At 40.9% G+C, this 27124-nt stretch overlaps 1 protein-coding gene across 1 annotated transcript; it reads right to left on the reverse strand.

Moving 5' to 3' along the window:
- Positions 1-632: 632 nt before the first annotated feature.
- Positions 633-27124, reverse strand: LOC126176229 (piggyBac transposable element-derived protein 3-like). The gene is made up of 3 exons (XM_049923374.1): positions 26734-27124; positions 25097-26642; positions 633-811 (listed from the first exon to the last, which is right to left on the reverse strand). The coding sequence occupies exons 1-3, from the start codon at positions 26995-26997 to the stop codon at positions 633-635; spliced, it is 1989 nt and encodes a 662-aa protein (XP_049779331.1). The 5' UTR covers positions 26998-27124.

Consider the following 27124-nt stretch of genomic DNA (forward strand, 5'->3'; position numbering starts at 1 on the left):
TCTGCCATGTCGGTCAACCACACCCTTCACCCCACCCCCCTTACCACCGCCCCGGGCAGCCTTGGGTGGTGCATCTATGCAACATCAAGCTCCTGTGCTCAATCTGGATTTTGTCAACCACAGCTTCTTATCCCTACCGAGGTACCCTGGCTCAGTCTACTCCTATGCAGCAGATTTCCAAAATTCTCTCCTCTGCTAAAAGGCAATCACAAGACTTGGTTTGCCTTAGTTAACAACCTCCTCAACATCCATGACATCACGGATGATGACTCACATTTCATTTGCCTTGTCAGTCACTTGCATGACCACACTGATTTCATCAATGATTTGGTCCTCTGCCTGCCTACTCATCATAAGTACACTGCTGCTAAAGCTACTATCAACAAGTGCCTACTGATCATAAGTACACTGCTTCTAAAGCTATTACGTCAAATGCCTGTTGCACCCACCGACAGAAGAAAGCCTTGATTCTTGGACTCCATCTCAATTCTGGTATCATCAATGAGCAATGTTAGATGCTGACTTTATGCCTGATATTGCAATAACATCTCTGTGGCTGGTTAAACTACCATGTGAATTGCAACTACAGTTCCTATCACATGCTTCTGACCACTTGCAGGCCAAACTTTGTTTCATGGATCTACCACATAACATTCTTTGACACCATCATCCCTACCTGTTTGCACATCCCCAACTAAGCTCACACTATCCAAGTACACCTCACTCCCATTCTGGACTTTCTTAAACATTGTCTCCAAATATTCAATCTGCCTCTTTACTACTCCATGCCTCTGCTGTGCCAGTGTCAGTCCTAGTCAAGGGAAAGGGAAATTTTATCAAAATTCAATGAAGGCACTGTTGGGCGAAAAAATCTGGGGCCGCTGGCAGAGTCTGATAATAGACAGCAGCCAGCAGGCCAGGCAAGGTAAACACGGGCCTCGCGGGCGCAGAGCTGCAATGGCGGTATTGCATGCACAATTTGTTTTGAGTGAAGCAACAACAAGGCAGGAAAGTGCAGCTTTGCTTTAAGTTATTCCAATGTATGAGGCTGGGCACTAGGCCAGAGCCAGGAGTGGCGATTTGTAAATGGCTGATGTGTGGGAATTTATCCCTGCCAGTTTCTGTCTTTCTCTGACACTATGTCAGAATCAGGGAGGAACCAATACAAATAGATGGGCAATTTTAGCTTGACAGAGTATGGCAGGTCATTCAAGCGTCGGGACAGACCTGTGCCGGTCTATGCATATAGGGGCCATTCTAGCAGCAATGTTATAAGTATTCAGCATAAACTTGTACTTTGTATATATGTACTTCTTCGGGCTATATTCTGCCTCTGGGGACATAACACCGTGGCGGGACAGAATGGCAGCCTGGAACTTTGAGATCGTATGGTCTGCCTGAAAGAGAGCAGTGGCAGGTGTCTGCAGCGCATCCAGGAGCGGCTCAATTCCACTCCAGTCTACAGGCCAGGTTCGCGTCCCACCTGACGTACTGGGATCCGGGCAAGGCGTACGCTGCGGGAGGCGCAGCAGCATTACAACAGTGCCAGAGACAGCGGCGGGTGTTGCCATCTGGCATGCACCACTAGTGTCAAGTTGTGGCACAATGTCCAGGAGGGCACGGGTTCGAGGCCGGTCCTATCCTGGGAGCAGCAGCGGCCCGAGGGCCGAGGGCGACCAGTACATCCACCTTTATCCCGTGGTCAGACAGACCTGGCCAAATTGGGCAGAGGGTGGCGAGAACCAGGAGCTGTAGCAGTCTCTGGAATCACAGCCGGCAGCGCGGCCCAAGTCGCAACGCTTCAGCGAGTGGGGTCCGGGATAGCAGCGGCCGACTTCCATCGCAGGCAGCCATGATGACAACAGCAGCGGCATTGGCATACCAGGAGTCTACTGAGTCCACTGAGGCGGCTGGCCCCACAGGACATCGGCAGGCGGCACTCTCACCCTACGCTTCACCATCAAGTACAGTAAATTAGCTGAATAAAGCAATGTTACCAAATATTGCTGTATCACTCTGCATTGCCCCTCGACACTCTTGATCTTGCTCGGCCTCCTGACAAAATACGGCGCAGTGGGTCCCTGCTTCAGCTCTGCCCTCTGGAGTCCCAGGTTCGACCCCCCTGGCCCCGGAACAGTGGTGTCAGAAGTGGTGCCGGTTACAATGCTGGTACCGGATTTCCACTCCCATACCTTACGTCAAGCAAGTAGCGTTGAGGTGTACCTGTGTAGATGGGTAGTTGAGGTGTTTGGTTGCATTCATGATGGGTGGTCGTGCACTTCTTGATAAGTCTTTTCGTTTGGGAGGAGTTCGTCCATACCAGTATAGGGAGGAAAGCAGGACTATTCACCTGCACACGAGCACAATGTGGAGGGGTGAGTGATGTTTGATTTATGGTTTCTGTGTCATTCTTTTGTTAATTAGGATGGACTTTTTAAAGATGTCTTTTGTAAGGCCAGAGTAGCCTGTAGATTTATCTGAATTCAGGGTAAATGGGGGACATGATAACATAGCGCCTAAGCGATGTAATTTTTGTAACCTGTCAGGCCACGGATTACTGTGTACAATGTGGGTGCCAAAGAATTATTTTATTTGTAAGAAATCTGCTCATTTGGCTCACAACCATTCAGAATGTAGATGGGCGATGATTCGCCGCAAGAACTAAGTTTAAGGAGTAGTAGAGTGAAATTAATGGCAACAGTGTAGCTATAAGGAAGAATGGTGGAAACACGGCAAGCAGCGGAGACTGCGGAAGCTGTAGCAGTTCTAACAGAGCAAATTTGGGTATTGTCAGAGGCAAGGATAAGTGACAACGACAAATATCAAGAATTAGCAGGGAGATTTGAGGCACTGCAAGTAGGGGAAGGGACGTCGGGTGAAAGTAAATTACAAGTCTTGGAGTGTCATAGACCGTTTGACCTGGCAATCGCGGCATTGATTAACCCTTTTCCGGATAAAGTGACAGAGGATGTGTCGGTATTCCTTAATGACATTATCACAATGGCTGAGGCCAATGGGTGGTCGGATGTTGTAATGTAGAGAGTGGCAAAATTAGCTTGATAGGGGATGCTAAGTCATACATATTGTACTGTACCATGAAATGTTGAACAATGTGGGAACGTTCTCAGAGCTTGAGGCTGGGTTATGCCAGAGGTACCAAAAACAGAATAGTACCAGGTTTTTCATGAAAAATTAAGTGTGTTAGTTATGAGGAGAAATGAGACTGTGGAAGTTTTCTCAGACAGGATTCGAAAACTGAATACACAAACGTTCGAACTATCACAGAATGGGGAGACTAATGGAGTGCTGTTATAAAAGGCTGAGAAGAGGGCGTTAGATGTGCTTTTGCGGGGAGTACCGCCAGAGATGTCACGTCGGGTGAAAATGGAGAATCCCAGTGATCTTGTGGCGGCTCTAAGGATTGACACATATATAGAGGAGGTAGATTATGTAATGAAGCAAAGGGTGGAGCATAGAGTCCTGGCAGTGGAAATTAAGTGTTTTGGTTGTGGCCAGGTAGGGCACATTAGGAGGCAATGTCAGCGTCAGTTGTGGTGTTACTCATGTGGGAAAATGGGTCACCAAGCAGTGAACTGCAGAAGTTAACATAGGGGGGAACCTCGGTGGCAGCAGCCATTAAATAAAAACGGGATTGCTTCAACCATCGGAGAGCAGTCCCAGTGAAATTAGGTAATGCGCTTGTAGGTGCAGATGGAATGCTGCTTATTAGGCTTGGTGAACAGAAGGAAACAAAGGTTTCTGGTTGACACAGGAGGCACACGTGTCTGTTATTAGTCTAGACCTGGTTAGCAGGAGAAGGCTTGAACCACCATGTTATAGGTTATATGGGCTGGTAGATACTAAAGTGGAGCCATTGGGTACAACGGTATTTCAATTTGTGATCACAGGAACTACGTTTAGTGAGCAGGTAGAGGTGTTAACCATGTGTAGGTGAGGGGTATTTGGTGATTCTCAGACTGGGCTTCCTTGACAAACATCGTGTGAAGATAGATCTTTGGTAACAAACAGTGGAACTCGGTGGAACAATGTTTCGCATGGGGGAAATTGTTGCAAATGGACAAATGTTGCAAGGCTCACTTAACATGAAGGTGATGCAAGCTAAATTGCAAACGGATTCATTACGGTCCGATCAGCAGGATAACATACTGGCAGGTACGGGGAAGGTGATTTGGGTTTTGATAAATACAGACTTATCAAAGGAGACATTGTACATGGTGGAGCCACTCTCGAGTAATGAGCAGCTGGATAATGTGCACTGTTTTGTATGGAGGAGTTAAGCTCATGCAAGTTATGTGGAAGGAGATTATAGAGTTCCTGTAAGTATAGATATTAGCTTGTTGAAAGGGTTGTTATTGGCCACATTGGTTTTTTTTAAATGAAGATGACCTCGATAGGGAGGATTTAGAGGCGAGCCATAAGCAAAATGTCGGAGGGGAAAATTACAGCATTTGCAGGGAGACGACAGGGTCGCATTGCAGGAATCGTTATTGACATTTAGCGACTTATTCAGAACGGAGGTTAGATTACTGGCAACACCAATTACAAAGCCTCACATACCAGTGGAGGATAATACACCAGTGTTTAGGAAACCATATAGAATAGCATATCATATGCAACCGCTACTAGAGGAGTTTATAAAACAACTACAGGACGGAATCATAGAGCATAGCGACAGTCCATATTCAAGTAATGTAGCTCTTGTACCTAAGAAGTCGGTGGATGGTACAAGGAAATATAGGTTTTGTTGTGATTATAGGTTTCTGAATGCGAAAACCATTTCAGATGCATACACGATTCCGAATATCACGCACACATTGGACAATCTGGGACAATGTAAGTATTTTACGATGATGGATTTACAGAGTGGATACCATCAGTTGGAAGTAGCACCAGAGGATAGGGCAAAGACAGCTTTTACTGTTCCAGGGGGGGGAGGGGGGGGGGTACGGTACTATCAGTATATACGTATGCTGTTCGGGTTGAAGAATGCACCGACAACTTTTCAGCGATTATTAGATGGGATTTTAAGGGGATTGAAACCAAAGACATGTATGTTTTACCTAAATGACATTATAGTATTTTTTAAGGATACACCAGAACATGTATTGCATTTGAGAGAAGTCTTTAGAAGATTGCGGTCAGCACGGTTAACATTAAGTTTAGAAAAATGTAAATTTGTGCAGATGCAGTTCAAATATTTAGGTCATGTAATCAGTGAACAAGGGGTTCAAACCGATCCTCGGATAACAGAGGCAGTTCAAAATTTTCTGACACCACATACAATGAAGCAATTACAATCGTTTATTGGGTTATGTTCATATTATCATAAATTTGTAAAAGATTTTGCTAAAATAGCCAAGCCATTAACAAAGCTTTTAGAGAAAGGGGTTAAATTTCAATGGACAGAGGAATGTCAGGTAGCTTTTGATGAGTTAAAGATGAGATTAGTTTCTGGTCTGGTGTTGGTGTTTCCAAATTTTGAAGAAGACTTCATCTTATCATGTGACACTTCAAGTGGCGCAGTACGATGTGTTTTGGGGCAAATGGTGATGGACAGGAGCATCTGGTGGCATATGCTTCTAGACAGTTAAATAGGGCAGAGCAGAATTATTCCACAACAGAAAAGGAGTTGTTGGCTGTAATATTTGGAGTAATGTATTTTCTTTGTTACCTTTACGGAAGAAAGTTTAAGGCCGTGATGGATCATGCAGCATTGAGATGGTTACTGGGACTCAAGGACCCTTCTAGTCGAGTGACACGGTGGGCTCTAAAATTAAGTAAATTTGACTTTGAAGTAATTCATACGCCAGAGAAGAAACACAGAAATGTAGGTGCATTAAGTTGCAAATTGGATATATTAGAAGTAATGGGTAAGAGTGTCACAGAATGGCAAAGAGTACAAGCAGAGGATGAGGAGTGCCAGAGTTTTAGAAACTCAACCACATTTCATTGTGGAGGGAAATTTGTTGTGTAGAGTTACCAGGTGTAGACCACGGATAGTGGTACCAAAGAGTTTGAGAGAGGAAGTCTTAAAGCAGCCCCACGATCATGTGCTCTCGGGGCATAGTGGTCATCGAGCAACGGGAAGACAAGTAGCAGAACAATTTTGGTGGCGCACTCAGAGAAGGGATGTGGAACAATATGTGGCAAATTGTGTGCCATTTGCACAGCGAATGCATGTGACGCACGCAAGAATTCCATTGCAATGGTTACCAGAGGCTTTCAAACCATTCGAGTATATTGGGCTAGATATTTGTGGGCCATACAACAAAACAGCGGCAGGGAATCGTTATGTTTTAACTACAATTGATCACTTTTCATGGTTTCTAGCCTTGGTCACCATACCAGATCAACAGGCAAGTATGGTAGCACAAGCCTTAGTCAATAACTGGTTATTGAAATTTGGGTTGCCTGATACCATAATTATGGATTAGGGAATGAACTTCATGTATGAATTAATGACACAGTTGTGTCGGTTATTGAGAATTAAAACATTCTGGACCAGTCCATTTCATGCAGTCCATAGAATGCACGATTTGTTTTGAGTGGAGCAATGACGAGGCAGGAAATAGCAGCATTGCTTTCAGTTATTGTGATGTATGAGGTGGGGCACTAGACCAGAGTCGGGAGTGGTGATTTGTAAATGCCTGACATGTGGGAATTTATTATTAAAATGGTTGTAGCCATGCTGTTGTGCTGGTGCACCTATTACCTATCACACTCATCTTGATCACTGCCAATGTCAGTGATACACTGCAAAGCCCTGCAGCAACACATCACCAATGTCCCATGGGGACCCTCAGACTTTTCTCCAAAAAGTTACTGTCTTCTCACAGTGACTGGTCAACTTTCGACCATGATGTCACAGTTTACAAGGCAGTCAGGCACTTCTATAACGATATGGAAGTCCATGAGTTTACCATCTCTACTGGTCACTGGCTATTTGTGTTTGCCATCTGTAATCCAGTGAAAGACATGTCCCTCCCCCCACCCCCAGATGCCTCAGACACATGGACTTAATCAGTCAATATTCCAAAGATGTCCGATACATACACATAGTTCATAGTATCACCACTGTTTATTTGTCACGAGTCAACATCATCACTCCTTCCATCGACATTAATGAGCTGGCTCTTACAAGAAGACGACACTGAACTTGCAAACATGCAAAAGTATCCCAAATGCGCACTGAATTGAATCACACATACTGCCAGGCTCCTCCCTGCGATTTGTGTGACATACTTCAACAAGTACTCCCTGCCCAGTCGTACCTCCTTCAATCCAACAAGCAATGTTCACATTGCTTGATGACCTCTATATGAGTTGTTACTGAATGCTTCATCTGGCCTGCAATCAAGACCGAGTGCCGCAACTGGATGCACGCATACATTCCTTTTCCGAAAAGTGAAGATGGATAACTTGCACAACTCCATTTTGGTCAATTTAATGTCCCCAAGGGTCCCATATGACTCATGCTCATTGACATTGGCTGCCCTCTTCCTCCTTCCAAAGTTTTTGATACATACTCTCGATCGTTGATCGAGTCACAAGGTGGGTGGAGACAGTCCCACTATCTGATATTACAGCTGACTCAGTTGCTCACACTTTCATCAACTGCTGGATCTCCCACTTTGGTTACACGTTCTCCATTACCACTGACCAGCACTGCCAATTTGAGTCTTGCCTTTTTGCCAAATTATGTGAGCTGTGCGATGTTGACAAGTTCCACACTGCTGCTTATAACCACAAGCAATGACTTGCCAAATGCTGGCACCGCACCCTTCAGGTGGCTGTCATGTGCCAAGGCAGTCCTGGTCAGAGGCTCTATCATGGATCCTTCTTGGCATCCGTGATGCACATGTGGACTACTTCTAAGTGTTACTTGCCAACATTCTATATGGTGAACTGCTTGTTTTGAGAGCTGAGTTCAGAGATCAATCTGACTCCCAACGTGAGTTAAGTTTCCACTCTAGTTGAATGAGTATGCTCACATATTTCTCTCATTTGTGCTCCCTTGCTGAAGCTGCACACCTTGCCATGAACCATTGTTTGTAAAGAACTCTCTAACTGTGAATATGTCATGCATCATGGTGACTCAGTTCACGCATCTCCCCAGTCTCCATACTCAGGCCTTCTCAAAGTTCTTAGCTGAGGACAGAACACTGTGGGCATACTGTTAAATAACAAATGCCAAACTGTCTCAGTGAACAGGGTGAAACAGGCCTGGACATTAGCCAATAACCCCTCCCTAACTTAACCATGTGACGCTCCTGCCACGAACGAAACATTTCTCTCTCCAACGGCATAAACAATGCCTCTTCACAGGACGTCAACTTCGACCTCCTACATAGCCACATGACTTCGTCATGTCCAGTGTGTCACCCATGCTCTGCACTACAATGGGAAGGGCACCTTTGTGCTTTGACTGAACAGAGTCTTTTGGCTTAACTTAAGTTTCTTTTTTGTGCACTTGATGGTTCATGTACTTTGTTATTGTGTATTTGATATTTACGAATAAAATGACGTTCAATAACGTAATGTGTGTTGTTGCTACTATTCCCTCATCTACTGTAAGGGGACTGAAGTTGTCACAAAGTATTTACATTTTGTCCCCCCCACTTCACTCATGGTTACACTTGATCCTTTACTCTATTTACACTTGTTTTTCAATCACACCAGCACTTGCCTCACACATAAAGTTCACAACTGATTTTTGTCCTTTGTCAGGTCGTTTCTCATTGGTGTCTTTTTATTGGTTTGAACCTGTAGGTTGAAGGTTTGCAGCTATGGATTTTGAGCAACTTTCCACTTGAACTGGTTGTAAGCAACACCTATTACAGCGAGAATCATGCAGGCAGCTGAGGTTAAGGGTTCTATACTTAGAAGGTTCAGAACAATACCTTTTTACATGGTCTAAAACAGTGGTCATCAAACTGTGGGTCACATCAATTGTTCGTGGGACATGCAGTTCTCAGTCATATTTTATAATAAAATGTCTCTAATAATTAACAGCCAAATCCAGAAATGTCAACTAACATTAGAAGCTTATTAAGAAACAAACAGAAATACTTAGAGATATACTTAATTTCAGCTGATGTTGGTGAATTCACTAGTGAGCTAAATAAAATTGGCCACTTATCTCAGGGACACAAAGGGTAAGTAGTACAGCCACTGTGGTGTTAGAGGATGAGCAAGGGGGAATGTTTTACTGTCCATGTTCTAGTGCTGACAACTCACTGGTGTGTGTGACTCATACTGATACCCTGCTATGGTACTAATTTTGATGCGGACGTAACATTGACTTCATGAGTGCACTTTGCAGAAATGGTTATCTTTAAAAGTGGTATTTATTTGTAGCAAGGAACATTAAATTAATTAATGCTGTTATAATACAATGCAATAAGGAGATAAAACATGTAGTAAACATTTGTGTGTCTCATATTGTGTACTGCACTTAAATATAAGTACAGTTACTAATAATATTACAAGAAAGATAGACTGCTGCTCACTGTTAAGATGACACATTGATTTGCAGACAGGCATGCAAAAAACTGTAACATATAAGGTTCTTCAAAAAAAGAAAAATGCATACATGTTCAAACAAGCAAGCACACCTCACACACAAGTAACCACCATCTCCGGCGATTCGAGCCAGAATGCAACTAAAATATATCAAACAGGAGAACAATCTGGAGTGGGGCAGGGATGGGGTAGGGATGGCAGGGTACATGAATGGGGGAAGAGGAATCGCCATTGCCTGGTGGAGCATGCAGGGCTGGAGGTGGCGCAACAGGGCTGACGGGTGCAGTGTTGGGAGGCTGTGGGGGATGGAGGGAAGGGGAAAGAAGAGGAGCAGAGAAGGGAAAAGGACTGGCGGGTGTGCTGAGAGAGAGCAGCACACAATGAGCTTGAGAGGAGGCAAATTGTGAGGAGGTGACAAGACAGATGGGCAGTAACAGTTACGTGAATGTGTTGGGGACAGTAGGTTACTGTAGGTTGAGGCCAGAATGATTTTGGGAGCATAGGGTGTGTTGTAAGAATAACTCTCATCTACGCAGGTCAGAAAAGCTGTTGGTGGAGGGAAGTATCCAAATGGTATGGGTTGTCAGCTATTGAAATCAATCATGTTATGTTCAGCTACTTGCTGTGCCACAGCGTGGTCCACTTTACTCTTGGCCACAGTTTGGCAGGTACCATTCATTCTGGTGGGCAGCTGGTTGGTAATCATAGCATTATAAAAAACTGTGCAATGATGCTGCTTCCACAGGCGGCTTTGCTTCTGATAGGGTAGGATAAAGCTTGTGACAGGACTGTGTGGATTGGACAGATCTCGCACATGGGTGTCCCTTGGGGCTATCATCCGTGTGACAAGGGGCTCGGACTGGGAGTGGCCTAGGTCCATGCTAGGACATTGTAGACGTTGGGTTGGTGATGGAACACCATTGTAGATGGGGTGAGAAGTATCTTGGGTATGGTGTCCCTAATTTCAGGACATGATAATAGATAATCAAAGCACTGGCAAAGTATGTGGTTCAGTTGTTCCAGTCCAGGGTGGTATTGGCTGATGCAGGAGGCACTCCTTTGTAGCTGGTTCTTGGGGTTTGTTAGGAGGATTGGGGGTGTGTGTGGGGATATCATACAGGAAATTTGGTTGTAGACTTGGTCTAGGTGATAGTGCCCGTCAGTGAAGGCCTTTGTGAGACCCTCAGCGGCAAAGGAGCTCCTGTCACTGCAAATATGCCATCCCTGGGTGCCAGGCTGACTGGGAGGTATTGTTTGATGTGGAAGGGGCAGCAGCTGTCAAGATGCAGGTACTGTCGGTGGATGGTGGGTTTAATGTGGACGGGGGTGTGTATGGAGCCACAAGAGAGGATGTGCTCGACATCCAACAAGATCGTTTCACATACAGTTACTATTACTATCTATTAATCAGCCTTTCACTCATGAAACACAACACCGCCTTGTTAGGCAATTACAGTGTCACAACTTTGTGCAGTCTGAGACAAAGGACAGTTAACACAAAGAGTTCTGAATAGTGCAGACTTTAATCAATCAGTACTTAGAGACTGGTGGTCACTGGGGTCTCACAACATACTAGCTTAAGTAGGTTACCAGTTAATAATAAGATCAGTACATATCGGCTGAAGGTGCTGCCCCACAATGTTCGTATTGGCTCTTGAGCAACAAAGTTTGACAAGCACTGATCTAAAAGGTGCTCTCTTGATACACAACTGTTATGTGCAGCTAACATCTGATCTAGGGAGGCCAGCACAGCCAGATCTAAGGAGTTATTTCAGTAAGTCATGTTTTCAGCAGATATGCTATATAAGGGTACATAAATTAATGTGTGAATGATATTTAGGGTGGCAAGTATTGGAAAAATGGTCTGGAAATATCACATTGCATACTGTTGATGAGAAACCCGTGACCTTGTTTCTCCATGCACTGTGTGCCATTGTGTCATCCTTGCTTATAACAAAAATAATAAACACTGCGTTTGCCATGGAGTGTAATCAATACAGACATACCCTTTGGAACATTTATGTTTTGTTTGTGATTACCTCTTCTGGACTTTCTGTTGTAGTTTTCTGGGAGTGGAATTAGGTAAACTCTTGCAACCTGGGGATGATGTGTACCCACTGTGCAAGGCAGATGGTCATCTGTCCAACTCAGCAGTTCAGTAATTTCTGTGTGTAACATCCTGGCTACCACCAATCATCTTTCATACTTAAAATGACCTAGAAAAAATCTTTATCTTTAAAACTACATAACCAGGACTAACATGGTACACCCCCCACCCCCCCCCCCCTCCCCAGGATCTGCTGAGAATAAACAACCACTTCCAAATCAACTAAACGTGCACTATTCACTAAATATTTAATGCCTTGTACAATGAACATTGATGTTTCCCTACCAGTCTAAGCGTCAAGGTTCTACTAACACCACAGTCTAACATACACAGTCGCATCACTCACTTCTGTGAAAATTGTTACCATCTGACAGTTGGAATGGCATTACCACACTTTGTGGCGAGAAGGCCAGCTGTAAGGTTAATGTTTGTTTTTAATTTTTTTTGTTCTTAAGTAATGAAATAGTTATCACATTTTTGTGTTACAAGCATTAGTAACTGGTTAAAAGATATGAACAGTCATGAAAGAAATGTAAAAAAAGGTTGAATCTCAACTAATTCAGTGACATTAGCTACAACTCATTCAAGAATAAATACTTCTGAATAGGCCCTTAACTGCACCAAACTCCAATGAAGGCAAGAGAATAGAAACACATATTTCAAGTATGAGAAGCATATCTTTCTATTGACCATTTGTATTATGATAGACACTTTCATGTACATGTAACAAGTAGGCAATGATTCACACATTTTTACACTCCATTAGATATCTCATACAAGAATATTTCTGTAAATGTAATTACTTTTGGTTTGGAAGTGTGTGTGTGTGTGTGTGTGGGGAAAAAATATATTAAAAACAAAGATTCCATGACTTACCAAACGGGAAAGCACTCGTAGATAGACACAATAAAAAAACACACAAACACACACACAAAATTTCAAGCTTTCGCAACCAACGGTTGCTTCGTCAGGAAAGAGCAAAGGAGAGGGAAAGATGAAAGGATGTGGGTTTTACGGGAGAGGTTAAGGAGTCATTCCAATCCTGGGAGCGGAAAGACTTACCTTAGGGGGAAAAAGGGACAGGTATACACTCGCGCGCGCACACACACACACACACACACTCACACACACACACACACACACACACACACACACACACACACATATCCATCCACACATATATAGACACAAGCAGACAAAATGTCTGTAGCTGAAAAGAAAACCACACAGACTTGAAAATAAAACATCAAAATCTATCAAACTATTTCCCAACACAGAAGAAACCAATTCCATATTGCCTCTTGTGCCTCAGATGTAACAGTGGAATTGGTTTCTTCTGTGTTGGGGAATAGTTTGATAGATTTTGATGTTTTATTTTCAAGTCTGTGTGGTTTTCTTTTCAGCTACAGTTGTGGTGACTTATTTGGTACATAAAGTAATGTAGCTATTGCGATTCATACAAATTTCCAACATTCCACATTCATTGGTTTGCCTGGAAATGTAGTAAACAAAATTTTACGTTGCTGATTAGACGTATGACGTTTTTCTGCAAAAGGTCAGGTCTTCTGCTCTTTACTATACATTTTTTATTCTTAAAAAGAAACAACATTTTTCATTTAATAGCTGTAGGTTAAAGAGAACCCTATATAAAATGCCCTGTGCTGTACAATTACATAACTCCCAGGAGCCTTAGGAAACTAAGAAAGGGGAATGTGCTGTAATTTATTAATTATTGCTGATTTTCAAGACCCTACACATACTCCCTCTTGTAAAAACTATGTTACAAATAAATATAAACAATACTATTTGCACTCATCAGCTATTGTGTTCAGAGGTGCAGCTTCCCGTCTGCTTGGGCCACTGCTGTTGCAGTGTATAACAAAAATTAGTAGGAGTATCACGACTGTATGTGTTAGACTGTGCTATCACAAACAATATTGTGAGTAAAAATTTCACCCAAAAATTCTTTCAGCCTCTTACCTAAACAGAAGGTTTCCTTCATATTCACTTATGAGCCCCTTTTATAAGTATAACAACCAGTATAATTTAAGAAAAGGAAAGTTGCTACTCACCATATGACAGAGATGCTGAGTCACACATAGGCACAACAAAAAGGCTATCACAATAAGATTTCAGCCAGCAAGGCCTTCGTCAAAATTAGATGACAGAATACACACACACACACACACACACACACACACACACAGAGATATATATATGTGCGCACGCAACTCACACACACGACTGCTGTCTCTGGCAACTGACGCCAGGGAAAGGCTTCAGTTGCCAGAGACTGCAGGTAGCATGGATAACGAGTGAGGATAATACATGTCACTGATCTCTGTCCCTGTGTCGGTAGACGATAGTGCTGAGCATGTGCCTCCATTGCAGCTGCTGCATCAAGCAAAAGCTTACGTTTCCCAACTTGTGACTCACTGGCCCAGTGTAGCTGCTCCACTGTGATTATGTCAGGCTACACCATGCCCATTAGTGCAGGATATGGAAGTCTTCTGTTGATACCTTAGCAGGGGCAGGGATGAGTGGGTGCCTCCGTGTTATAGTTGTGTGAAGGTGGCAGTGTGCTCAGTTGCCTGTTCACCCAGATGCTCAGGTGACAGCAGTTCCTAGCCTGATGGCTGTAGAGGTAGCCACATTATTGATAGGGCAATGAACAGCACAGGCTGGATGTCACATTGCTGCCCAGCTCTTTGACAAAGGTGGTTGGTTGGGAGGGGATTAAATGCGGCTAATCCTGATAGACTATGTGGAAGTGTTCAAGTTTATGTGTCACACAGAACTTTTCTAGAAAAAAGGTCAATGGCTGAAGAGGCTGTTGTGCTGCAGTCAATTAACTTGTAGAAACTTTCTGAGGGCTGTTCCACTTCCAGGCCACTGGAGTCTGACACCCAAATGCACTCCCATGGCCACAGGAGAGTGTTTTGAGTGTCTTGGTCTACTTTTACTAGAAAAAGAGCAAGAGTTCAAAAGCTAGTGTGAACCTTGTTTCCTGTTACATGTTTCTATATTCCCCACATTAGTCCACTATAAGCAATTGATTGCCTTTCCCTAATTAATTGTATTTCTCCATCCATGAACTTCGATTATTGATATGATTTTGCAATCTGAATTATTAATTTCAGATCTTACGTTGTCATGGTTCTGCTGAGGCTGTCAATAATTTCAATAAAAAAATTTTATGCATTACTATTGGCATGGCAATGCCTTGGCATTAATTATTATTTATGGCTGCATGTAGAATATCCTATTAACATCCGTAAGCTCATATGCAAATGACACTTGATAATTGACCTGTGGTCAAAACTGGCTAACTGGTTGAACATTTCACTCAAACGACCAAGCTCTTAAAGAAACTGCTACGTCTTTTTACAGTAAAGATTTTTCATAGCTTAGTTGGAGAATCCTGAAGGTTTAAAACAGATTTTTAAGGTAAAAGCAGTTAGGCTATTTCTTTCAGATATTCTTATGGACATTGTCTAAAAAGACATTGCATGTTTGATTGAGAAAAGAAAACCTCATAAATAAATGTTGATTGTACATAAGAACAGTATGAGACTGTGTGCTGGCTAGTACATGTTACGATAATAAAGGTTTTTAAATTTATTACAGCTGACCCATAAGAGTTTTATGCATTTTTCCTATAAACTAAAATCCACAGTGAAACTTCCACAATTTACAATTTTCTGTGTGTTAGAAACTGATACTTTAAAACACATTCATCATGCAGTATATTAAAGTCTATTAAACCACGACCCTGTTACAGTGTCTTAAAAGGAGGAGAGGTGCACTCTTCTGTGGCGCATCCCAGGTGGCAGATGGGGGTCCTCACCAGCTTGCTGGTGGACTTAAGCAAAATAAAATAGCTCTCGTGGACCAAACACACATCCTGTCAATCTCATTTTTTACCATCCATAATTCACCCATCATCTTTCCAGATCACATCTGGAACTTTAAACCTTGACCTTGGTCAGACACTTAGTGATCACAGAATCAAACAAGTATGAGGAATCTTCTATTGAAAGAATCCACCGGTTTGGACAGTCACGACGAGATTATCCAGGCAAAGACACCATTCGGATATGGTGGGGTGTCACATAGGCGACAAAGGTGAGTCGGTGCGCCTAGTGATGCACTGAATGAACAAACATGCAACATATTCCACATAAGATGATGCTAAAGTTTAACAAACCAGGAAGATTTTCATATTTTGCAATAGTAAATATTAATTCTTTAAGGAAGTTGGTAAATTGAAACATTTAACAGATGTCTTAGATCAACAGAACATTGTTATCACAGCCCTTCAAGAGTTATACAGTACTGACCAGGAACTGATTGAATCAGGAGAATATCTACTTTATAAGGGACCACCAGGAGAAAGGGTAATAGAAAATTTTCCCCAATCAAGTGTGGGTTTCTTGGTACATAATAGAATATTGGGTTCCACTGAGATATTTCATACAATTCCTTAAGAATGGCATTGTTAACAATTAAGGTGGAAAACAAAAGATACAATGATAAATATTCATGTTTCAACTAATGTTAAAAATAGAACTGACAAGAGTGAAACGGAAAAATTCTGGGATGAACTTGATCAGCTAGTAAGGACCATACCAGATACTAACTTTAAAATTCTGCTTGGAGACTGTAATGTGAAGACAGGACAAGAGAAGAAATTTTGAGGTGTGGTGGGGCGATGGCCAGCGCATAAACTTACAAACAAGAATGGGGAATGGTTAATTCAATGTTGCACTACAAATGGATTGGTTTTTATGACAACAAGGTTTAAGAGAAGACCATATAAGTTAATGACATGGAAATGCCCTAACATCAAGCTAGGAGAGTTCCAGATAGACCATGTGGCCATAGATCACAAATTCCATAAGGAAATCTATAATGTTAAAGTGCTGCATGGCGTTGATGTTGATTCAGACCACTATATTTCAAAAATTAAAATCAAACTGATGCCTAAAAGAAAAAGCAAACCTCAAAAGTTAGACACAAAGAGAACATATGACCCTAGTTATACTATTAATAATCATATATATTACAAAAGATCAAGAATACCTTTCAGTGACAATCTAGAAGCCACTGTTAATCGATTAAAAGGCTTGGCTGAAGAAGTAGCTCCTGTATGGAAACACAAGAAACTTGCTTGGTGGAATGAGGAATGCTATGTAACGATTCAACATAGACATAAGGCCTGGTTAAATGACCAACAAGAGAGAACTTAAAGTTCCAGGAAGGAATTAATAAATGCTAGACAATCGACCAACAGAGAAATTAGAAATGTCAAAATGCAATTTCATAAGGACTTGCTAAAATCTATCAGGGATGCTTTCAATCACCACAAGACATCTACATCTACATCTACATTTATACTCCGCAAGCCACCCGACAGTGTGTGGCAGAGGGCACTTTACGTGCCACTGTCATTACCTCCCTTTCCTCTTCCAGTTGTGTATAGTTCGTGGGAAGAACGACTGCTGGAAAGCCTCTATGCATGCTCGGATCTCTCTAATTTTACATTCGTGATCTCCTCGGGAGGTATAAGTTAGGGGAAGCAATATATTCAATACCTCATCCAGAAACGCACCCTCTCAAAACCTGGACAGCCACCTACACCGTGATGCAGAGCGCCTCTCTTGCAGATTCTGCCACTTGAGTTTGCTAAACATCTCCATAACGCTATCACAGTTACCAAATAACCCTGTGACGAAATGCGCCGCTCTTCTTTGGATCTTCTCTATCTCCTCTGTCAACCCGAGCTGGTATGGATCCCACACTGACGAGCAACACTCAAGTATAGGTCAAACGAGTGTTTTGTAAGCCATCTCCTTTGTCGATGGACTACATTTTCTAAGGACTCTCCCAATGAATCTCAACCTGGCACCCGCCTCACCAACAATTAATTTTATATGATCATTCCACTTCAAATTGTTCCGTACGCATACTCCCAGATATTTTACAGAAGTAACTGCTACCAGTGTTTGTTCCACTATCATATAATCATACAATAAAGGATCCTTCTTTCTATGTATTCGCAATACATTACATTTGTCTATGTTAAGGGTCAATTGCCACTCACTGCACCAAGTGCCTATCTGCTGCAAATCTTCTTGCATTTTGCTGCAATTTTCTAATGCTCCAACTTCACTGTATACTACAGCACCATCCATGAAAAGCACCATGGAACTTCCGACACTATCTACTAGATCATTTATATATATATTGTGAAAAGCAATGGTCCCATAACACTCCCCTGTGGCACGCCAGAGGTTACTTTAACATCTATATACGTCTCTCCATTGAGAACAACATGCTGTGTTCTGTTTGCTAAAAACTGTTCAATCCAGCCACACAGCTGGTCTGATATTCCGTAGGCTCTTACTTTGCTTATCAGGCGACAGTGCAGAACTGTATCGAACGCCTTCCGGAAGTCAAGAAAAATAGAATCTACCTGGGAGCCTGTATCTAATATTTTCTGGGTCTCATGAACAAATAAAGCGAGTTGGGTCTCACACGATCACTGTTTCAAGAATCCATGTTGATTCCTTCAGAGTACATTCTGGGTTTCCAGAAATGACATGATAAGTGAACAAAAAACATGTTCTAAAATTCTACAACAGATCGATGTCAGAGATATAGGCCTATAGTTTTGCTCATCTGCTTGACGACCCTTCTTAAAAACTGGAACTACCTGTGCTCTTTTCCAATCGTTTGGAACCTTCCGTTCCTCTAGAGACTTGCGGTATACGGCTGTTAGAAGGGGGGCAAGTTCTTTCATGTACTCTGTGTAGAATTGAATTGGTATCCTGTCAGGTCTAGTGGACTTTCCTCTGTTGAGTGATTTCAGTTGCTTTTCTATTCCTTGGACACTTATTTCGATGTGAGCCATTTTTTCGTTCATGCAAGGATTTAGAGAAGGAACTGCAGTGCCGTCTTCCTCTGTGAAACAGCTTTGGAAAAAGGTGTTTAATATTTCAGCTTTACACGTGTCATCCTCCGTTTTAATGCCATTATCATCCCAGAGTGTCTGGATATGTTGCTTCGATCCACTTACTGATTTAATGTAAGACCAGAACTTCCTAGGATTTTCTGTCAGCTGCCTCAAAGGGTGCGGGGCAAAGTCAGGACATGTGGGGACCAATCAGCAATCGGTATTGTAATTGTAAACTGTCGAAGCTGCGTTGGTAAAGTACCGGAACTTCAAGTGCTGGTAGAAAGCACCGAAGCTGAAATTGTTATAGATACATAAAGCTGGCTGAAGCCAGAGATAAATTCTGCCGAAATTTTTACAAAGGCACAGAAGGTGTTTAGAAAGGATAGATTGCATGCTACCGGTGGTGGCGTGTTTGTCACTGTTAGTAGTAGTTTATCCTGTAGTGAAATAGAAGAGGATAGTTCCTGTGAATTATTATGGGTGGAGGCTATACTCAACAACCGAGCTGGGTTGATAATTGGCTCCTTTTACTGACCTCCCAACACAGCAGCATTAGTGGCAGAACAACTGAGAGGAAATCTGGAATACAGATGAAGTCGGTACATAGAATTTTACTTTCGAATTCACTGAACGCTTCACGCATAGCCATCCTTACGCTAACTTTGACATAGTTTAGCTTCTGTTTGAGAGGTTTTGGCTGCGTTTAAACTTGGAGTGAAGCTCTCTTTGCTTTCGCAGTAGTTTCCTAACTTTGTTGTTGAACCACAGTGGTTGTTTCCCGTCCCTCACAGTTGTACTCAGCACGTACCTGTCTAAAATGCATTTTACAATTGCCTTGAACTTTTTCCATAAACGCTTAACATTGTCAGTGTCGGAACACAAATTTTAGTTTTGATCTGTTAGGTTGTCTGAAATCTGCCTCCTATTACTCTTGCTAAACAGATAAACCTTCCTCCTTTTTTTTATATTCCTATTTACTTCCATATTGAGGGATGCTGCAACGGCCTTATGGTCACTGATTCCCTGTTCTGCACTTACAGAGTCAAAAAGTTCGGGTCTGTTTGTTATCAGTAAGTCCAAGATGTTACCTCCATGAGTCAGTTCTCTGTTTAATTGCTTGAGGTAATTTTCGGATAGTGCACTCAGTATAATGTCACTCGATGCTCTGTCTCTACCACCTGTCCTAAACATCTGAGTGTCCCAGTCTATAACTCGTAAATTGAAATCTCCACCTAAAACTATAACATGCTGAGGAAATTTATGTGAAATGTATTCCAGATTTTCTCTCAGTTGTTCTGCCACTAATGCTGCTGAGTTGGGAGGTCAGTAAAAGGAGCTAATTATCAACCCAGCTCGGTTGTTGAGTATAACCTCCACCCATAATAATTCACAGGAACTATCCACTTCTATTTCACTACAGGATAAACTACTACTAACAGTGACAAACACGCCACCATGCATGCAATCTATCCTTTCTAAACACCGTCTGTGCCTTTGTAAAAATTTCGGCAGAATTTATCTCTGGCTTCAGCCAGCTTTATGTACCTATAACAATTTCAGCTTCGGTGCTTTCTACCAGCACTGGAAGTTCTGGTACTTTACCAACGCAGTTTCGACAGTTTACAATTACAATACCGATTGCTGCTTGGTCCCCGCATCTCCCGACTTTGCCCCGCACCCTTTGAGGCTGTTGCCCTTTCTGTACTTGCCTGAGGCCATCCAACATAAAAAAACTGCCCAGTCCACGCCACACAACCTCTGCTACCCGTGTAGCTGCCTGCTGTGTGTAGTGGACTCCTGACCTATCCAGCGGAACCCGAAACCTGACCACACTATGACAAGAGATTACTATCAGACATTCAAACAATACCAGTCAAAATACATTCCACCTACTCTTATGATGAAGGATACAAATGAAAAGGTAACACATAACAATTATGACAATTCAATGATAATGGCTAAATATTTCAAACAGTTACTAAATAGTGGGGAACCTGACCATCATTTGGAATTTGATCCCTATCCAAGAAACAAATCACATTTAAAAAGAGTTATACCACCACATGCAGATGAAGTAAAAGCAACAATTAACTCACTTCAGAATTATAAAGCAGCAGACAGTGGCAGAACTTTGGAAATATGCAAATTGACAAACTATTCTGAACTTACACAAACATCCTACTGACATTTGGAAAACTTGCAAGTTATCAGAGGAATGGAATGTTGCAATAATTCATCCACTGCACAAAAAAGGAGATAGATTGGATCAAAATAATTATAGGGGTATATCCCTGCTGGATATTACTTATAAAAATTTTCCAAGGTTCTGTATTTCAGAATTCATGAACAGTTTGGTGGTGAACTACTCGAATATCAAGGAGGCTTTTGTCCAGGATGAAGCTGTCTTGATCAAATTATTAGTATCAAATGGATAATCAAACGTCAAAGGGTCAGGAACAAGAAGCTAGTGATCACTTCTGTCGATTTCAAAAAAGCCAACAACAGTATCCATCGTGAATCTCTACTATCAATTCTTAAAGAATCTGGTATACATAAGAAACTTGTCAATTTCATTGCAGTCACCCTTCGAAATAACAAAGCTAGAGTAAGGTTCAGAAATGAATTCTCTGAACCTTTTGAGATTCATACTGGCCTTTGACAAGGCGATGGATTGTCCCCAATTACTGTTCAGTTGTGTGCTGGAGAAACTCATGCATGAATGGAACAAGATATAGCCGCCATCTGTTAAGATTGTAAGAAAGATTCGACTTTACTGCCTTGCATTTGCAGACAATTTGGTGCTGTTAGCAAATAATATTGATGAAGCAAAGATTCAGATAGAACAACTAGAACAATTAGTGACAAAGACTGGACTGCAGATTTAGCCAGAGAAAACAGAAATGGTGCCCAGCTTCCCAGTTGACATATCCCATATAATACTCAATAATGATCAAAAAATTAAAGTAGTAAAAAAGTTTAAATATCTTGGTGAGATTATTACCTAGAATGCTAATGAAAGAGCATCAATAGATAGTAGAACATTAAAACTACAGTGAGCGCAGAGACCACATGGCCAACCTACAAAAAACGATCTCTCTCGATAAATGCTAAATTTCGACATTACTCCTCCATCATCAAACCAAAAGCAACATATGCAAGTGAAACACTATTCAAACTAAATATTCAAGCAACAACTGACAAACTGCAGAAAGTTGATAAAAGAATACTCTGAACAATTATCAGTAAAAAACATCAAGTTAATGGGCAGTGGAGACTTTTGCCCAATTCAGTAGTGTATAAAGAAAGTGAATCCATTATTGAAACAATGCAGAAAAGAAGGTTTGCATTTTTTGGCCACATATCTCACCTACCAAATACTAGAATCCTGAAGCAACTTTTTGACTAATTATGGAACACCAACAAAACCAAAAACATCTGGTTTAAAGAAGTACAAAGTGATCTGGATGAATTGAACATCACCATACACCAGATTCAACACAGAGAAGAGAAACTGCTTTCAAAAACAAATACAAACGGCTGACATTCAAACCATCAGAATGGAAAAAGTATGTCATATCTGCAGAAGAACGAGCAGCCAGATCACAGTGAATGAAGAAATTTTGGGAAATGAATAAATTGCTGACTGATAAGGACTAAACTTAAATCATTGTAGACTCTGTTGTATTACGCTCGATTTTAGTGCTCCAATCTGGGCATAAACTATGCAAATAAATAAATAAAGTCTATCAAAAATCTCAATGCTCAGTGCAACGGTCATGTAAAATGAAAGGTCAGTAGTGACAACTGGGTACAAAATGTATAGTTCAAAATAACTTTTTGGCTAGAATGTGTGTCAAAGATTTGTATAGCCTTAGTAGACTGTAACATTCTATAGTTGCATCTGACCTATTCTGATAGAGATATTCTTAGAATACTCCAAAGAAACCTCTTTCTTGGTATCACCAGAATCTCTCCTCTCAAAACAACAGGTCAGACTCAAGCAACATAGGGATTAAAATGTAGCTCCCAGGGCTAAATAGTCAGTTACGTGGTCATACTTTCTACAATCCTACCAACACACAAAACTTCTTTTGTTAAGCATAAGAATTAACACTTTGTCTGCCGCACTCTTAGTGACGGATGTTTCACTGGTCTAATGCTTTGGATGACTTAAAGTGGTAAGGAGGTGTGTAAACTCCAACTTCTTTAAAGTTACAACTTACTTGAGATTGTCAGCCAACTTTCCTTGCTGGTTAGCTTCCTGCTACAACCTCCTTTTCTCTTCTTCTCTGAAGTATATTTGCTAGGAACAGGAATTTCTCAAGACTCTTTCTACTTATTTAAAAAAAAAAAAAAAAAAAAATGTCATTCTCCACATAAACAAACACTGTCAAGTAAGTCTCTTCGCATATCCAAAGGTTAGAAACAAAGTTCATTTACACATAAGAGAAAGTTGGCTTAAAAAAAAAAGTCCATTCTCATCCTGAATCCTGAATCTGAATGCATGTCTTATCCTCTCCAAGAGAAGCATTTATTTAACAATATTTCAGCCTTTCTACTTTTTTTCACAACAATAGTAAAAGTTACAAAACAGCACAGAATAACACAAAAGTTCCTTGAGTCTGCCGTGTTCTCTCATTAAACTTCCATTGCGCGACCGGTAAACACTTGTTGGTGCTGTTCGACCGCCATGTCTACAGTTTTCTTACTACACACTTTGGACCTGCACATACAGACAGGTGACATGCAGTAGGAGGATCTCTCACACTTATATTGAAAATATTGTGTGTTCGAGATGGTTGAAGGCCGAGTGGTTCTAGAATTTATGTGGAAATTCTCGAAACACTACATATCCCCCTCCTCACAGTGAACACGCGATATTTTATACATAATCATCATGTACATTAATATCACACCTAATAACAACTCACATTTTAACAGTATACATTGAGCAATTCTTTGATATCAAGATCTGAGTATTTATTAGTGATCCAGTAAACCTGACTAGTATTTAGGAACCTTGAGACTTTATTTTTATTTTCAATCGTAAACTACAGGTGTTTGTGACATTTGAGTCATCTATTGTAATCTACTTTCTGTTTTCATACTTAGTAAAGGTAGTATTAAAATACTATCTTTCCTAGGTATGTATACTTCTAATATTTTATGTAGTTTTGAGGAACTCTGGGCAACATGAAAGTGTTCCTTTTGATACTTGTAAACTTACATAGCATGTAATAATGATCGTTGTGTATAGAATTCAAACTTACCAGAATAATCCCTATAAAATGTGTGACTTCTGTCACGATACTGTCCTTTTCCCCTAGGATCAGTATCTATACCTTGCCTGCGGGTTGACCATACAATTGCAGTTCCTCTTTCCATTTTGGTAGGTATTCCCATTTATACAACAGTTCCGAGCATTCTTGGAAATCTTTTAGGATAATAAATGAACAGGGCCTTAAAAAATTCAATGACAGCCTAAAAGAGATAGAGTGGAGCCCAATTTATAGGGAAACAGATGTAAACAATAAGTACAACTCATTTTTAAATGAATTCATGTCTTTATTTGAGTCCATCTTTCCCAAAAAAGTAGTTAGAAATAGTCATATAGGCAATGCCAAGAAGTCTTGGATCACTACAGGGATAACAACATCTTGTAGAACAAAGAGGATGTTAAACAGTTCTCTAAGGACTTGTAATGATCCAAAGAAACGACAACACTACAAACTTTACTGTAGCATTCTCAAGAAGTTTATAAATAAATCTAAAAGTATGTGCATAAAGTCAGAAATTGAAAGCTCAGAAAATAAAATTAAAACTATATGGAATGTAATAAAGAGGGAAACTGGCAGGACAACAGGAAACATGTCTCAGGTAGAGATTAAAACAGGGGACAGTATCATAAAGAAACCTGAGTTGGTTGCAGAAATATTTAACCCTTTCTTTACCGAATTTCGAAGTTTTGAGAAAAAAAAATATCTGCATTCGTTTTTACACTTGTTTAGGTGCATAAATGTAAAATATGATATAATCTTTTTTTTAATAAGTTTTATTTCAAAAAATTTTTAATGTTGCTTTTAAGCAACAGTGGTTCTTACAGGTAGTGACATCATAGAAACAAAATTCAATAAACATGGGTTCATGTAAGGAAAATATTGGTTTATACATCACATTTTATAGCTTAGAAGTCTATGCACAGCATTTTTAATATTGACAATGTGGTGATGACTTATTTTCCTTCGAGTAATTAACAAATTCAGCTCTGTGTATTAGTAAAAATTTGAAATTTTTGCACTGCAAACATTTCACTGTTTTACTTTCACGTATCTCATCAGACATCAGTGTGTGTTGTATCTTTGCCTTATGAAGTTATTATATTCCATGAAAGATGTGGAAACACTTCTTATTTACTGTGAGACACAGATGCACTTTACACTTGGTGCAAAAAATTTGTGTAGTAGACTTAATGCAAACTTTACATCGACCTTTCTTCTCTACCATATCTGCAAAGTGTTCGAACCCATCAAAACGCACATCCATAACTGGAGCTGCACTTACAGTCCTTTTTGCTGCGGGAGTCCTTGTCAACATTTCAGAACTTGGTCTTCCTCTCTTCTTTTTGGAACCCGATTTCCCCGCAAGCAGAAGACTTGCAGCAATATTAGCTTGGAACTGCAGGAGTGACATCTTTGAGGTTTTGCCACGTTGGACCATATGACGACGGTGGAGTAGCCATCCATTGACAACTGCTACAGACAAACACCAGTACACAATGCGCATATACCACTTCCGTGACCTCAAGTTGATACGGTATAGTTCTATCAACATGTCAGCAAGGTCCACGCCCCCCATATGTTTGTTGTACTTTTCCACTATGTAAGGTCTAGGTACATCAATGAATTTCTTTTCAGATGCAGAATAGCGTCTACATGTTGCCAATGGCTCAACACAAGCGTATGTTGACACGAAATTTATGCATTTTCTGTCAAACCAGCGTACTAAAGCTACATTGTTTGTTGTCTCCACTCTCCAGTCACAGGAGCCACGACCAGTTTTCTTGAGCTCCGCTTCAGTTTTCAAGGGACATTTTCCCATCCTGTCTGTCCTGATAGTGCCACAGAATTCAATCCCCCTTTCTTTCAGGGCAATTGCTAATGGTATAGAAGAAAACCAACTATCAGCAAACACTTTGAAATGCTGTTTCTCTGGCAATGTTTCCGTCAATGCCAAAACAATATCCCCAGACAAACCTAATCCTCTATCACTGCAGGTGTTTTTGCCAACATAAATTTCAAAATCATACATCATGCCTGAAGCACCAGCTCTCGTGAAAGATTTGTAGCCCCAATTGTGAGGCTTATTTCTTACGTATTGTTTCAAACCGCTTCTACCCTTGAATGGTATTATCTGTTCATCAACAGCTTGGTATTCTTCTGGAGGGAGTATCTTCAATGATGACTGCAATGCAGATAAAAGTGGGCGAATCTTGAAGAGTTTGTCACGATTACTATTAGCTTCAGGCAAGTCTTGATTATTGACAACATGAAAATACCGCAGTAGCTGGAAGAAGCGAGTTCTGCTCATCACATCAGCTATTGGTGAATACCTACACTCATTCGACCAGTATAAATGAATGGAAGGCATTTTGATTATGCCCATGTGCAGTAAAATACCAACAAACTGCTCCATTTCATTTTTGCTCGTCTGCAAAGAAACTGAATCTTTCTGCCAAGCATAGATATTGGATTGCTCAGCAATGAGTTCAAATACGTCATCATTCATAAATATTTTATAATATTGCGAAGGTGTCATTTCCTCTACTGGTGGTGGTGGAAGTGATCCTTTCCATTCTGTGTCTTGTACCACAAAACCACTTTTTCTAAATTTATAATCACTACGCTTACATCTATGTTTTACTTGCTGCTGCTGCTCCTGCTCACGTGTAAATGGTGCTCCTTCATTTGTATTGTTGTCGATTACATCTGATTTTGGCTGAGAATCAATAACTTTACCACTCCTGACTGCATCAGCCTGAAATTTAAAGACATTGACGTCTAAAATACGTAATTATACTTATATTATGTACTTTCTCAATATTGTTACTTCTGTTAGTGGTCCCTACCTTCGGAAATTCATATTCTGTCTCTTGCTCCTCTCTAATTGCCGAAATTTCAGCTCCATCCTCCTTTTCCACCATCTGAATGAAATTCATGACAGCTGCTTCGGAAATAGCTTGAGAACTTTCATCAATTTCGATAGTTTCATCTTTATCTTCGTCCCCAACATCTGATATATCCCCATCAGGGACATCAATGTATGCATTGAACTCATTATCGGGTAAATTCATAATATATTCTAGGTCAGCATCAGTCAAAAAGCCAGACATAGTGACGCAATATTTCAAAAGTGTCTAGAGTGTGATTTTATACCTGCAAAGCAAAATTTCAAACACCTACATCAATAGATTTGTAAAGCGAGGCATTATATTACGGAATTTCCACTCAATTCCACTG

This window comes from Schistocerca cancellata, chromosome 3 (genome assembly GCF_023864275.1).
Source record: "Schistocerca cancellata isolate TAMUIC-IGC-003103 chromosome 3, iqSchCanc2.1, whole genome shotgun sequence".
Classification (NCBI taxonomy): domain Eukaryota; kingdom Metazoa; phylum Arthropoda; class Insecta; order Orthoptera; family Acrididae; genus Schistocerca; species Schistocerca cancellata.